This window comes from Heterodontus francisci, chromosome 2 (assembly GCF_036365525.1).
Source record: "Heterodontus francisci isolate sHetFra1 chromosome 2, sHetFra1.hap1, whole genome shotgun sequence".
Classification (NCBI taxonomy): domain Eukaryota; kingdom Metazoa; phylum Chordata; class Chondrichthyes; order Heterodontiformes; family Heterodontidae; genus Heterodontus; species Heterodontus francisci.
Window position 1 is genome coordinate 53,521,477 of NC_090372.1, and position 15,142 is coordinate 53,536,618.

Below are 15,142 nucleotides of genomic sequence, written 5' to 3' on the forward strand. Positions count from 1 at the left end.
CCTTTGACCTCGTCAGCAGACGTGGTCTCTTCAGACTACTAGAAAAGATCGGATGTCCACCAAAGCTACTAAGTATCATCACCTCATTCCATGACAATATGAAAGGTACAATTCAACATAGCGGCGCCACATCAGACCCCTTTCCTATCCTGAGTGGCGTGAAACAGGGCTGTATTCTCGCACCTACACTGTTTGGGATCTTCTCTCTGTTGCTCTCACATGCGTTCAAGTCTTCAGAAGAAGGAATCTTCCTCCACACAAGATCAGATGGGCGGTTGTTCAACCTTGCCCGTCTTAGAGCGAAGACCAAAGTGTCGAAAGTCCTCATCAGGGAACTCCTCTTTGCTGATGATGCTGCATTAACATCCCACACTGAAGAGTGTCTGCAGAGACTCATCGACAGGATTGCGGCTGCCTGCAACGAATTTGGCCTAACCATCGGCCTCAAGATAACAAACATCATGGGACAGGATGTCAGAAATACTCCATCCATCAATATCGACGACCACGCTCTGGAAGTGGTTCAAGAGTTCACCTACCTAGGCTCAACTATCACCAGTAACCTGTCTCTCGATGCAGAAATGAACAAGTGCATGGGAAAGGCTTCCACTGCTATGTCCAGACTGGCCAGGAGAGTGTGGGAAAATGGCGCACTGACACGGAACACAAATGTCCGAGTGTATCAAGCCTGTGTCCTCAGTAGCTTGCTCTATGGCAGTGAGGCCTGGACAACGTATGTCAGCCAGGAGCGACATCTCAATTCATTCCATCTTCGCTGCCTTGGCATCAGGTGGCAGGACCGTATCTCCAACACAGAAGTCCTCCCGGCGGCCAACATCCCCAGCATATACACCCTACTGAGCCAGCAACGCTTGAGATGGCTTGGCCATGTGAGCCGCATGGAAGATGGCAGGATCCCCAGGGACACACTGTACAGCAAGCTCGTCAGTGGTATCAGACCCATCGGTCGTCCATGTCTCCACTTTAAAGACGTCTGCAAACGCGACATGAAGTCCTGTGACATTGATCACAAGTCGTGGGAGTCAGTTGCCAGTCATCGCCAGAGCTGGCAGACAGCCATAAAGGCGGGCTAAAGAGTGGCGAGTCGAAAAGACTTAGCAGTTGGCAGGATAAAAGACAGAAGCGCAAGGCGAGAGCCAACTGTGAAACAGCCCCGGCAACCAATTTTATCTGCAGCGCCTGTGGAAGAGTCTGTCACTCTACAATTGGCCTTCATAGCCACTCCAGGCGCTGCTTCACAAACCACTGACCACCTCCAGGCGTTTACCATTGTCTCTCGAGACAAGGAGGCCAAAGAAGACAAAGAAGACGACTGAAAGGTGTAGAGGAAGTGAACGTCCATACATCCTTGAAAGTATGGGACAGATCGATAAGGTAATTAAGAAGGCATATGGAGTACTTTCCTTTTTTAGCTGAGGCATAGAATATAAGAGCAGGGTGGTTATGCTGGAGCTATATAAAACACTAGTTAGGCCACAACTTGAATACTGCGCGCAGTTTTCGTCACGTCATTACAGAAAGGATTGAGAGGGTACAGAGGCAATTTATGAGGATGTTGCCAGGACTGGAAAATTTGCAGCTATGAGGAAAGATTGGATAGGCTGGGGCTGTTTGCCTCAGAACAGAGGAGGTTGGGGGGAGATTTGATTGAGGTGTACAAGGCTGTGAGGGGCCTAGATAGAGTGGATGGCAAGGACCTATTTCACGTAACAGTAAGGTCCGTGACTATAGGGCATTGTCTTAAAGTGATTGCTAGGAGGATTAGTCATAGAGTTGTACAGCATAGAAACAGGCCCTTCGGCCCACCGCGTCCATGCTCACCATAATGCCTATCCATACTAATCCCACCTGCCTGCATTAATTCCATATCCCTCTATGCCTTGCTCATTCAAATACCTGTCCAGATGCCTCTTAAATGTTGCTACTGTTCTTGCCTCCACCACCTCCTCTGGCAGCTCATTCCAGATACCCATTATTTGTATGAAAAATTTACCCCTTTAATCCCCTTTAAACCTCCTCCCTCTCACTTAAATCTATGCCCTCTAGTTTTAGAGATGTCAGAGATGTTAAACCATGCCTGGCCTCCAATCTCAAAAACAACCCTCCACTACCACCCTCTGCCTCCTATCACCAAGCCAATTTTGTATCCAATTGGCTAGCTCACTCTGGATCCCATGTGTTCGAACCTTCTGGACCAGCCTACCAGGTGGGACCTTGTCAAAGGCCTAGCTAAAGTCCATGTAGATAACGTCCATCGCCCTGCCCTCGTCAATCCTCTTGGTCACCTCCTCAAAAAACTTAATCAAATTCGTGAGACATGATTTCCCACGCACAAAGCCATGCTGACTATCCCTAATCAGACCATGCCTTTCCAAATGCATATAAATCCTGTCTCTCAGAATCCCTTCCAATAACTTTCCAACCACTGATGTAAGGCTCACTGGCCTGTAATTCCCTGGCTTATCCCTGCTGCCCTTCTTAAATATGCCGGCCCTAAACTCTTCCTATCTCACCTTTAAAAGCCTCCCACTTGCCAGACGTCCCTTTACTTGTAAACAGTCTCTCCCATTCAACTTTTGAGAGTTCCTCTCTGATGCCATCGAAATTAGCCTTCCCCCAATTTAGGACTTCTACCTGAGGACCAGTCCTATCCTTTTCCATAACTATCTTGAAGCTAATAGAGTTATGGTCCCAAAGTGCCCACCCACTGACACATCAACCACCTTCCCATCCTCATTTCCTAAGAGAAGGTCGCGTGTAGTCCCTTCTCTAGTAGGGCCATCCACATACTGCTTCAGACTATCCTGGACACATTTAACAAATTCTTCCCCATCTGATCCCTTAGCACTAAGGCAGTCTCAGTCAATATTAGGAAAGTTAAAATCACCTACTATTACAACCCTATAATTCTCACACCTATTTGTAATTTCCCTACATATATGCTCCTCCAATTCCCTCTGACTATTGGGGGGCCTATAGCATAATCCCATCAAAGTGATCACCCCTTTCTTATTTCTAACTTCTACCCATATGGACTCGCTGGACATTCCCCCCGGGATATCCTGTCTAAGTACTGCCGTGATGTCCTCCCTAATCAATAGTGCAACTCCCCCTCCTCTCTTACCTCCATCTCTGTCACGCCAGAAGCATCGGTACCCCGGAACATTGAGCCAGTCCTGCCATTTCTCAACCACGTTTCCATAATAGCTATAATATCACAAACCCATGTACCAATCCATGCTCTGAGTTCATCTGCCTTACCTGTAAAGCTTTTTGCATTAAAGTAAATGCAGTTTAACCTACCAGACCTTCCACGCTCCCTGTCCTGCCCCTGCCCGGCCTGCCTACTGAACTTGCTTGCTTTAACCTCTACATTTGCCTCAACTATCTCATCAAAGAGACTACTCTTTGGGTCCCACCCCAATGCAAGACTAGTTTAAAACCTCCTGAGTAGTACTTGCAAACTTCCCCGCAAGGATATTGGTCCCCTTCCAGTTCAGATGCAGCCCATCCCTCTTGTACAGGTCAACTCTGCACCAGAGGAGATCCCAATTACTGGGGAGATGAGGAAAAACTTTTTCACCCAGAGGGTGATGGGAGTCTGGAAGTCACTGCCTGTCAGGGTAGTAGAAGCAGAAATCCTCAATGCATTTAAAAGGTGTCTGGATGTGCACCTGAAGTCCCTAACCTCCATGGATACCAACCAAGTGCTGGAAAATGGGATTAGGATGGGTGGCTCGTTTTGTGGCCGGCGCAGACAATGATGGGCAGAGTGGCCTCATTCTGTGCGGTAAGTTTTTATACATTTTCTAAATATCTGAAAAGGAGGAATGTGCAGGTATGTGGGGAGAGGGCGGAACAGTGGCAGTACATGAACTGCTCCTTAGTAGAGACAGCACAGACACGATGGGTCGAGTAGCCTTCATCTGTGCTATTGCAATTCTATGATACCATCTCCAACAAGAGAGAATCTAACCATCTCCCTTGACATTACCATCGCTGAATCCCCCACTATCAACATCCTAGGGGCGACCATTGACCAGAAACTGAACTGGAGTGGACACATAAATATCATGGCTACATGAGCAGGTCAGAGGCTAGGAATCCTGCGGCAAGGAACCCACCTCCTGACTCTCCAAAGCCTGTCCACCATCTATAAGGCATAAGTCAGGAGTGTGATGGAATACTCTCCACTTGCCTGGATGGGTGCAGCTCCAACAACACTCAAGAAGCTCGACACCATCCAGGACAAAGCAGCCCGCTTGATTGGCACCCCATCTACAAACATTCACTCCCTCCACCACCGACACACAGTGGCAGCAGTGTGTACCATCTACAAGAGGCACTGCAGTAACGCTCCAAGCCTCCTTAGACAGCACCTTCCAAACCTGCGACCTCTACCAACCAGAAGAACAAGGGCAGCAAATGGATGGGAAGGCCACCACCTGCAAGTTCCCCTCCAAGTCACGCACCGTCCTGACTTGGAACTATATCGGTGTCCCTTCACTGTTGCCGGTTCAAAATCCTGGAACTCCCTACCTACCCCACAAGGACTGCTGCAGTTCAAGAACGCAGCTCACCACCACCTTCTCAAAGGCAATTAGGGATGGGCAATAAATGCTGGCCGAGCCAGCGATGCCCACATCCCATGAATGAGGAAAAAAAATTCTAATTGTCCTCCTACCTTAAGGGATCTGTGGGCATACACTCCAAGGTCTCTCACTTCCTCGATACCTCTCAGTATCCTCCCATTTATTGTGTATTCCTTTGCCTTATTTGACCTGCCCAAATGCGTCAGCTCAGACTTCTCTGGGTTAAATTCCATTTGCCTCTTTTCTGCCCACCTGACCAGTCCATTGATATCTTCCTGCAGTCTGCAGCTTCCCCCCTCACTATCAACTGCACGGACAGTTTTTGTGTTGTCTGCAAACTTCATTCTCCCTACATTTACGTCCAAGTATATACCACAAAAAGCAGTGGACCCAGTAGAGCCCTGCGGGGCCCCACCGGTAACAGCCTTCCAGCTGTCAAAACACCCGTCAACCATTGTTTCCTGCTACTGAGCCAATTTTGTATCCAGCTTGCTACATTCCCCTGGATCCCATAAGTTTTTATTTTTCTCACCGGTCTGCCATGTGGGACCTTGTCAAAAGCCTTTCTAAAATCCATTTAGACTACATCAACTGCACTACCCTCATCAATCCTCCTTGTTTGCCTCCTCAAAAAATTCAATCAAGTTCATCAGACACGACCTTCCCTTAAAACATCCATGCTGACTGTCCTTGATTAAAACATTCCTGCCTAAATGACTGTTAATAATGTCCCTCAGAATTTTATCCAATACTTCGAACACATGGGATCCAGGGTGAGCTAGCAAATTGGATACAAAACTGGCTTGGTGATAGGAGGCAGAGGGTGGTAGTGGAGGGTTGTTTTTCAGATTGGAGGCCGGTGACCAGTGGTGTGTCGCAGGGATTGGTGCTGGGCCCTCTGTTATTTGTCATATATATTAATGACTTGGATGTGAATGTAGGGGCCATGATTAGTAAGTTTGCAGATGACACCAAAATTGGTGGTATAGTGGACAGTGAAGAAGGTTGTCTAAGGTTACAACAGGATATAGATCAACTGGGAAAGTGGGCAAGGGATTGGCAAATGGAATTTAACGCAGACAAGTGTGAAGTGTTGCATTTTGGAAAGTTAAACCAGGGCAGGACATATACAGTGAATGGCAGGGCCCTGGGGAGTGTTCTTGAGCAGAGAGATCTTGGGGTGCAAGTACATAGTTCCCTGAAAGTAGCAACACAGGTAGACAGGGTGGTGAAGAAGGCGTGTGGCATGCTTGCCTTCATCGGCCGAGGCATTGAGTGCAAGAGTTGGGACGTCATGTTACAGTTGTACATAACGTTGGCTAGGCCGCATTTGGAGTATTGTGTGCAGTTCTGGTCGCCGCACTGCAGGAAAGATGTGTTTAAGCTAGAGAGGGTGCAGAAAAGATTCACAAGGATGTTGTTTGGTTTGAAGGGCTTGAGTTATATAGAGAGATTGGATAGGCTGGGTCTGTTTTCCCTGGAGCGAAGGAGGCTGAGAGGGGACATGATAGAGGTATATAAAATCATGAGAGGCATAGCTAGGGTAGATAGCCAGAGTCTGTTTCCCATGGTAGGGGTGACTAAAACTAGAGGGCATAGATTTAAGGTGAGAGGGAGGAGGTTTAAAGGGGATCAAAGGGGTAAATTTTTCACACAAAGAATAGTGGGTATCTGGAATGAGCTGCCTGAGGAGGCACGAACAGTGGCAACATTTATGAGGCATCTGGACAGGCATTTGAATGAGCAAGGCATAGAGGGATATGGAATTAATGCAGGCAGGTGGGATTAGTATCGATAGGCATTATGGTCGGCATGGACGCGGTGGGCCGAAGGGCCTGTTTCTGTGCTGTACAACTCTATGACTTTGTCCACCACTGAGGTTAGGCTGACTGGCCTGTAATCATTCAGTCTATCCCTTTCCTCCTTTTTAAATAACATTTGTCCCATTTGAATTTATTTTGAACATGGAAAGTGCTGTTTTTGATGCTGTTGCCTCTATGGTACCTGCATCTTAAATCAGTATATTATGATCTGTTGCTATTAGCAACTTGAGATAATCCACCGGAATATGGTTTTAAACTGAAACTCCATAATGGGCAGGTCACCAGGGCAAAAATCTTGGACACTCTTCCTATACAGTCAGTGTGGCATTCCACCCCAGCCATATTTATGATCTAAAATAAAAGCAAAATACTGCGGATGTTGGAAATCTGAAATCAAAGCAGAATGTGCTGAAAATACTCAGCAGGTCACAGACCTGAAACGTTAACTCTGCTTACCTCGCCACAGATGCTGCTAGACCTGCTGAGTATTTCCAGTACTTTCTCTCCATATTTATGATCTCTCTGACTGACTTTGGAAGTTTTGATATGGCTTTGCATCCATTGTGGATAGAGTTAAAACTACCCAAAATCCATCCGTTTTGTTTCGGACCCTTGAAGCCAATTAATTTTTATGGTTAAAAAGGAATATTTTGAAAGGTGTGGAGTAAGGCAGTGGAGTGGCATGAATAGGATAGCTTCTTCAATGAGCTGGTACAAGCACAAAGGGCCGATTGGCCTATATAATTCTACAATATTCACCTTCAAAAATATAATGTTTGGAGAGCATTCATAACAATGGAAAATAATAGGCAGAATCTTTTGTCCATTTTCGGGCGTCAAGGCTATTTCAGTGATCTGACCCCACTTGGGTTAGCGGTCTGCCGGCGGGGGAGATGGCCAATTTGCAGGCCGCCTCTGCGTTCCTCATCCAAATAGGGACGGCGGTCTGGTTCCGGAGGTGGGAATGCAGGACATCACCACTCACTCCAATGGAGGCTGGCAACTCCTACTGGAGGCGTTGATCAAGGCCAAACTGATGGTGGAACCACCGTTCGCGGAGTGACTGAAAATTTATATGCATATGGCCATCAGAGACGTTTATCTGCACTATTTCAGAACTCTGTGGCAAGGCTACGATATGGGCAGACAGCAGACTTGCCATTTGCTGCTGACGAGCTCTTCAACAGCCTTAGAAGTTACGAGGCTCCTACTGTGAAGCTGCTCCCTCTCACCTGCCGGGGCGTGGACACAACAGGGCGGCCTGTGCGCTGCTTGCAAAATTTCAACTGTCAAAAAATAGGGCTAAATTGCCCTTTTAAGTACCTTAATTGGCTACCCACCGCTGGGAGAGCCCATGCCTGCAATGTGTACTTCAGTATTGCTGAAAATTTTGCTCCTAATGTTTCTACGATAGTGATAGAGCTGTGAATTGGCATGTATGGATCATTCTCGTATCAAACCTGAACTCTATGATCAAGGATAGTCGAGATGTAGGAAAAAGTTGTTTTAACACTGTCTAAATTGTTTCTTTTGTGGCAAATTTGTGTCCTTGGTAGCTTGCATTCCTTTTGCAAAATTTTCAAAATGTAAATTTTAATATTTGCATATTCACCAGTGTTGACTTCTAGTTTTCTAACAAATTTTCATGTTTACTTCTTTGGTTAATAATTGTATTGACTGATACCACAAATATTACTCTGGTTGATGCTGATTCCTTGTTTTAAAACTTGGAGACCTTACTCCTTTCCAGTAACCAATTCCCAAATTACCAGTTAAATAATATTTCTGTTTGTACAGTAAGTTCCTTGTTTACACCTGTTCTAGTTTTGTAATGTTTTTGAAAAGTTCAGTGCACTTACAAATGATAAACATTGGGCTAATTTCAGAAACACAGTAACAAATGAGTGACCACCTTTGGTCTAGAATTCTAATCAGAAATTTTGTTCAGAGTCTTGTGTAATTATAATAAGCTCAAATAAATGCATGGATTTGTTTTCCAAATGCTGTTATCATCTTAAAGTGTCATGGCCCTTTTTCACCCCATCCATGATGGTCCCAGAACCACAGTTTGCTGACAGGTTTGCCTGTGATTGAAGATAACATTGCTGAGGCAGATGTGAATTGACAATGTAGAATACATGTGGCAATTACACAAGCCCCCCCCCCCATATCAGTTGATTGATGCATATTTCTGGAAGGTGATGAGGAATGCTGCCCACCATGGGGTTGTGTCCCTGAAAGTAAAAAAGTTTTGCATTTATTTATTTATGCAAGGCCAGCTACTCTTAAGTCCTTGTACAGGTTCTGGTGCTGAAAAAATTTCAGGACCACATTACTATTGGGAAAACGCTGAATCCTGAATCTGCGGCCATCGGGGGATATTAGATGCCTGGGTCGCTATCATCCAGCATTTAAAGATCACACATTACTCAAAATACATTTCATGGGATTGTTCCCTGATTTGCATCTCATATAATGGTGGGCATACCTTCCTCCAGCTGGCCGATCCATAGGAAAAGTGAGGGTGGAGTTGCAAGAAGGTGGAAATGAGGCAGACCATACACTCAAACACTTTTCATTCCCATCCACCCAGAGCAATCGAAAAATCAGCAGAGGGTGTGCAGAAAGTCCAGGCCGGTGTATACATGATTGAATGTAATTCCTTTAGAAATTAAAACTTACTCAATGTAATATTTGTATAAAATGAAATCTAATGTAGCTCACTTTATTTTGTTTTCATAACAGAATGGCAGAGGATCAGTTACAAGTGATAGTCTTCCAATGTATTATGACTATTAAGAAAATGTGAATCAACCATACATCCAAGGAAGACGATGCTTTTCATTACAAACAGTCTGATGACTGTTTAAATCAGTCTTGGAGTAATACTTTTTTTGAAACAGAGGAAACACATGAGCTGGAAGTGTTGCACTGTGTAGATTTTTTTTAAAATATGAATCGGTACACAACTCTGAAACAGTTGGGAGATGGCACATATGGCAGTGTGCTTATGGGAAAGAGCAATGAATCTGGAGAATTGGTGGCCATCAAAAGGTATGTACATTTAATTTTTAATTATAGGCTCAGTTGTGGAATGCAATATTTTTGCCAAATAGAGGGTTACCAAGTAGCAGTAGAGCAATATTGTAAGAATGACGCATATAGCTCTCTAATGTGTTAGCTAAGATAACAATGCAACGTTTTTCATGGAGGATAACTACTGATTTGTGATTTATTTTTATTGAATTTAAAGGAAAAATTTTAAAAATAATTAGAAATGGAGTGGGACTAAATTGGAACATGTAGTGCCCATTTTTCATGCAGGAACCACATGCTCGCTTCCAACCAGAAGTTTGATGCGTACCATATTGGGTAACGACAAACAAGAGGCATCAGCAGGTGTAAATCCCTTTTGCATATGCATTCGAGGGTCCTAAATTGCTGGTTCAGGTCCCTGCTGAAACATTGATTTGCAGGTCTCTGCTGCAACATTGGCACTGCAGGCTGCCTTTTGGAAGACCAACCATGAATAAGCTGGGGCTCTTTTGTCAGAAAAGAGAAAGTGTGATCTGAAAGAGGTTTTTAAAATTAAGAAGGTGTTTGATAAGGTAGATGTTGAGAAAATGTTTCCACTTGTAGGGGAGACCAAAACTAGGGGCCATAAATAAACGATAATCACCAATAGGGAATTTGGGAGAAAATTCTTTACCTAATGACTGATAAGTATGCAGGACTCACTACCACAAAGAGTAATTGTGGTGAATAGCATAGATGCGTTTAAAGGGAAACTAGATAAACACATGAGTGACAGAACTAGAAGGATATTCTGATAGCATTAGATAAAGAGGATGGGAGGAGGATCATGTAGAGCATAAATGTTGGCATAGGCCAATTGGGTCGAATGGCCCATTTCTGTTTGACGTAATTCTGTGTGTGTAATTGCCTACACAAAGGAAGTTAAGTATTTATTATAATCACCTTCCCGATTGCCACTGCTCACACTCTGGGCTGAATTTTACCAGCCCCTAACATCGGGGGCATGGCGGGCGGCCTGGAAAATACTTCCGGGAGAGGTCCACAATGGGCCTCGGTGCCGGGAAGACCCTGCCCCATTTTACCGGCAGTGGTGAGGCCTCATGGCGGCCCCCCGCCGCTTGACAGCGGAGCCTTCATTTAAATATTTAAACAAATGTAAATCAATGCCTAAGCACTTAACGTGTCCCGACAGATGTCCCGCGCCGATATCCTGGCCGGTGGCCGGAACTCCTGCGCCTTCAGATCTCCATTCAGAGATCCGAGCCATGTCACTGGTAGGGAGGGGGGCGGAGTGAATGTTTCACGGCAGGTGGTGGTGGGGTGGGGGGAGCGGCAAAAACAAACGTGATTGGTTGAGGGGATGGTGGTTTGAAGGTTAAAGTAAAGACAGTCCGGGGGGGAAGTTCGTGATCGGGGGCGGGGGGGGAAGAGGACAAATCATAAACTGATTATTCATTGGGGGGTGGTGGGAGAGGGGATTGGAAGTGTGAATAAAATTTTATTTTAATTTTTTAATGAACCTGTCGCTTAAACATTTAAATGGCCCTGAAAGCTTGAAGCCCTTTAGAAATGGCACCGGCGCTTGCCGGGGAAAGAGCATCTGGCCCCTCTACGTCATCGAGGGTGGGCGGTCCATCCCCCCATGTTAATGAGCCGCCGCGCGCTTTTTGTAGCTCGCCACAGTTCAGCCCCCTGACTCTGATGCCTCCGAAAATCATAGGAAATAGGAGCAGTAGTCGGCCATTCGGCTCCTCGAGCCTGCTCCACCATTCAACCAGATCATGGCTGATCTACTTCAGTGCCATTTTCCCACACTCTCCCCATATCCCTTGCTTTCTTTAATATCTAGCGGCACAGTGGCGCAGTGGTTAGCACCGCAGCCTCACAGCTCCAGTGACCCGGGTTCAATTCTGGGTACTGCCTGTGTGGAGTTTGCAAGTTCTCCCTGTGTCTGCGTGGGTTTCCTCCGGGTGCTCCGGTTTCCTCCCACATGCCAAAGACTTGCAGGATGATAGGTAAATTGGCCATTAGCAATTGCCCCTAGTATAGGTAGGTGGTAGGGAAATATAGGGACAGGTGGGGATGTGATAAGAATATGGAATTAGCGTAGGAATAGTATAAATGGGTGGTTGATGGTCGGCACAGACTTGGTGTGCCGAAGGGCCTGTTTCAGTGCTGCATCTCTAAAACTAAAAAAACTAAAAAACTATCGATCTCTATCTTGAATATACTGAATGACTGAGCCTCCACAGCTCTCTGGGGTAGGGAATTCCAAAGATTCACCACCCTCTTGAGTGAAGAAATTCCTCCTCATCTCAGTCCTAAATGGTCGACCTCTTATTCTGAGACTGTGTCCCCTGGTTCCAATGCAACAACTATCTCTACAGCCACCTCTTTAAACACTATGGGAAGTAGATCATCAGGTCCAGGGGATTGATCAACTTTCAGTCCCATTAATTTCTCCAGCACTACTTTTTTACTAAAACTAATTTCTTTTAATTCTTCATTCGCACTAGTTCCTTGGTTCTCTTGTATCCGATCACTCCCCCAGCCCCTTGCTTTCTTGCCACCCATTGTATCCCTCCCTGGCCCGCACAGCCTCCATGGCTCCCAGTGTGGGAAAGGAGTAGATTTTACAAATTTCCACTTATAGCACAGATCTTTGTCATAGTCATAGAGTTATACAGCACAGAAACAGGCCCTTTAGCCCATCATGTCCATTCCGGCCATCAAGCAACTATCTATTTTAATCCCATTTTCCAGCACTTGGCCCGTAGCCTTGTATGCTGCAGCATTTCAAGTGCTCATCTAGATACTTTTAAATATTGTGGAGGGTTCCTGCCTCTACCACCCCTTCAGACAGTTTGTTCTAGATTCCAACCACCCTCTGAGTGAAAAAATGTTTCCTCAAATCCCCTCTAAACCTCCTGCCCCTTACCTTAAATCTATGCTCCCTGGTTATTGACACCTCTGCCAAGGGAAAAAGTTTCTTCCTATCTGCCCTATCTATGGCCCTCATAATTTTGTACACCTCAATCAGGTCCCCCTCAGCCTTCTCTGCTCTAAGGAAAACAATCCTAGCCTATACTGTTCATAGCTGAAATGCTCCAGCCTAGGCAACATCCTGGTGAATCTCCTCTGTACCTTCTCCAGTGCAGTCACATCCTTCCTGTAGTGTGGCGACCAAAACTGTACACAGTACTCCAACTGTCGCCTAACTAGTGTTTTATACAGCTCCATCATAACCTCTCTGCTCTTATATTCTATGTCTTGGCTAATAAATGCAAGTATCCCATATGCCTTCCGAACCACCTTATCTACCTGTGCTGTTGCCTTCAGTAATCTATGAACAAGTACACCAAGGTCCCTCTGAACCTCTGTAGGGTCCTACTAGCCATTGTATAAACCCTTGCCTTGTTAGTCCTCCCAAAATGCATCAACTCACACTTCTCAGGATTAAATTCCATTTGCCACTGCTCTGCCTATCTTACCAGCCCATCTATATCGTCCTGTAATCTAAGGCTTTCTTCCTCACTATTTACGACACCACCAATTTTCGTGTCATCTGCAAACTTACTGATCATACCTCCTGTATTCACGTCTAAATGATTAATGTACACTACAAACAGCAAAGGTCCCAGCACTGATCCCTGTGGTACAGCACTGGTCACAGGCTACCGATGGCAAAAACAACCCTTGACCATCACCCTCTGCCTCCTGCCACTAAGCCAATTTTGGATCCAATTTGCCAAATTGCCCTGGATCCCATGGGCTCTTACCTTCTTAGCCTATCTCCCATGTGGGATCTTATCAAAAGCCTTACTGAAGTCCATGTAGACTACATCAACTGTTTTACCCTCATCTACACATCTGGTCACCTCCTCGAAAAATTCAATCAAGTTTGTCAGCTAGGATCTTCCCGGACAAAGCCATGCCGACTATCCTTGAGTAATCCCTGCCTTTCCAAATGGTGATTAATCATGTCGTTCAGAATTTTTTCCAGTAGTTTCCCTACCACTGATGTGAGACACACCGGCCTGTAATTACCTGGTTTATCCCTGCTATCCTTCTTAAATAATGGTACCACATTCGCTGTCCTCCAGTCTTCTCCAGTCATGTGTGACTGGAGCTTTAACCACAAATTTGGGGGCAAAGTTCAGAACCATTTGTGACTCCTCAGATACTGAAGCAGTCCGTGTAGGAATGCAGCAAGACTTGGACAATATCCAGGCTTGGGCTGATAAGTGGCAAGTAACATTCGCGCCACACAAGTGCCAGGCAATGACCATCTCCAAAAAGAGAGAATCTAACCATCTCCCCTTGACATTCAATGGCATTACCATCGCTGAATTCCCCCACTATCAACATCCTAGGGGCTACCATTGACCAGAAACTGAACTGGAGTAGCCATATACATACCGTGGCTACAAGAACAGGTCAGAGGCTAGGAATCCTGCGGCGAGTAACTCATCTCCTGACTCCCCAAAGCCTGTCCACCATCTACAAGGCACAAGTCAGGAGTGTGATGGAATACTTTCCACTTGCCTGGATGGGTGCAGCTCCAACAACACTCAAGAAGCTTGACACCATCCAGGACAAAGCAGCCCGCTTGATTGGCACCCCATCTACATACATTCACTTCCTCCACCACCGTGCACGTGACAGCAGTGTGTACCATCTACAAGATGCACTGCAGCAATGCACCAAGGCTCCTTAGACAGCACCTTCCAAACCCACAACCTCTACCAACTAGAAGGACAAGGGCAGCAAATGCATGGGAACACCACCATCTGCAAGTTCTCCTCCAAGTCACACACTATCCTGACTTGGAACTATATCGGTGTTCCTTCACTGTCGCTGGGTCAAAATCCTGGAACTCCTTTCCTAACATCACTGTGGGTGTACCTACCCCAAATGGACTGCAGCGGTTCAAAAAGGCAGCTCACCACCACCTTGTCAAGGGCAATTAGGGATGGGCAATAAATGCTGGCCTGGCCAGCGATGCCCACATCCCATGAATGAATTTTTAAAAAAAAGGTCAACATGCCCAATTTACAAGTAAAAACATGAAATGTTGGAAATACTGAACAGGATTGGCAGCATCCGTGGAGAGAGCAGCAGAGTTAACATTTCCGGTCAGTGACCCTTCATCAGAACTGGCAAATATTAGAAATGTAATGAGTTTTAAGCAAATAAAGCGGGGGAGGGGCAAGAGATAACAAAAGGCAAGGTGTTGATAAGACAGAGGGTCACAGAGAATAACTGACCAGAAGATCAGGGAGCAAAGGCAAACGATATATTAATGGTGTGCTGAAAGACATAGTGTTCATGCCGAGAACGTGTTAATTGACAGAAAAATGAACAGCCCTGGCCCAAAGCACAAACATGAAAAAAAGTGGGTAGGCACATGGTAAAAAAATGAATGATGAAACAAACTAAAATAAAATAAACAAATAAAAAAGAAAAAAAAAACTCAAATTAAAAAGGTGGGGTGGGGGCGTCATGGTCTGAAATTATTGAACTCAATGTTCAGTCCGGCACACAGTAGTGTGCCTAATCGGCCAATCGCCCAATTCACAACTTGCTTGATTTTCCGCTCCTGAATTCCCGGTATGTACCCATCAGAGGAGTGCTTTCTCATCCGAATTTGTGTTGTTACCTTAAACAACA

The 15,142-nt window shown here is 45.6% G+C and overlaps 1 protein-coding gene across 6 annotated transcripts in view; it reads left to right on the top strand.

Annotated features, from left to right (window-relative positions):
- mak (male germ cell-associated kinase) overlaps positions 1–15,142 on the top strand; it is a 417,670-nt gene that overhangs the window by 76,636 nt on the left and 325,892 nt on the right. For 5 of the 6 annotated variants that reach the window (XM_068058371.1, XM_068058408.1, XM_068058377.1 and 2 more), the window contains exon 3: positions 9,182–9,490. In XM_068058371.1, the coding sequence (XP_067914472.1) occupies positions 9,390–9,490 (101 nt within the window). In that variant the 5' untranslated portion in view covers positions 9,182–9,389. Of the gene's footprint in view, positions 1–1,297; positions 1,396–9,181; positions 9,491–15,142 lie in introns of those variants that run through there. The other variant, XM_068058387.1, reaches the window with a different exon arrangement.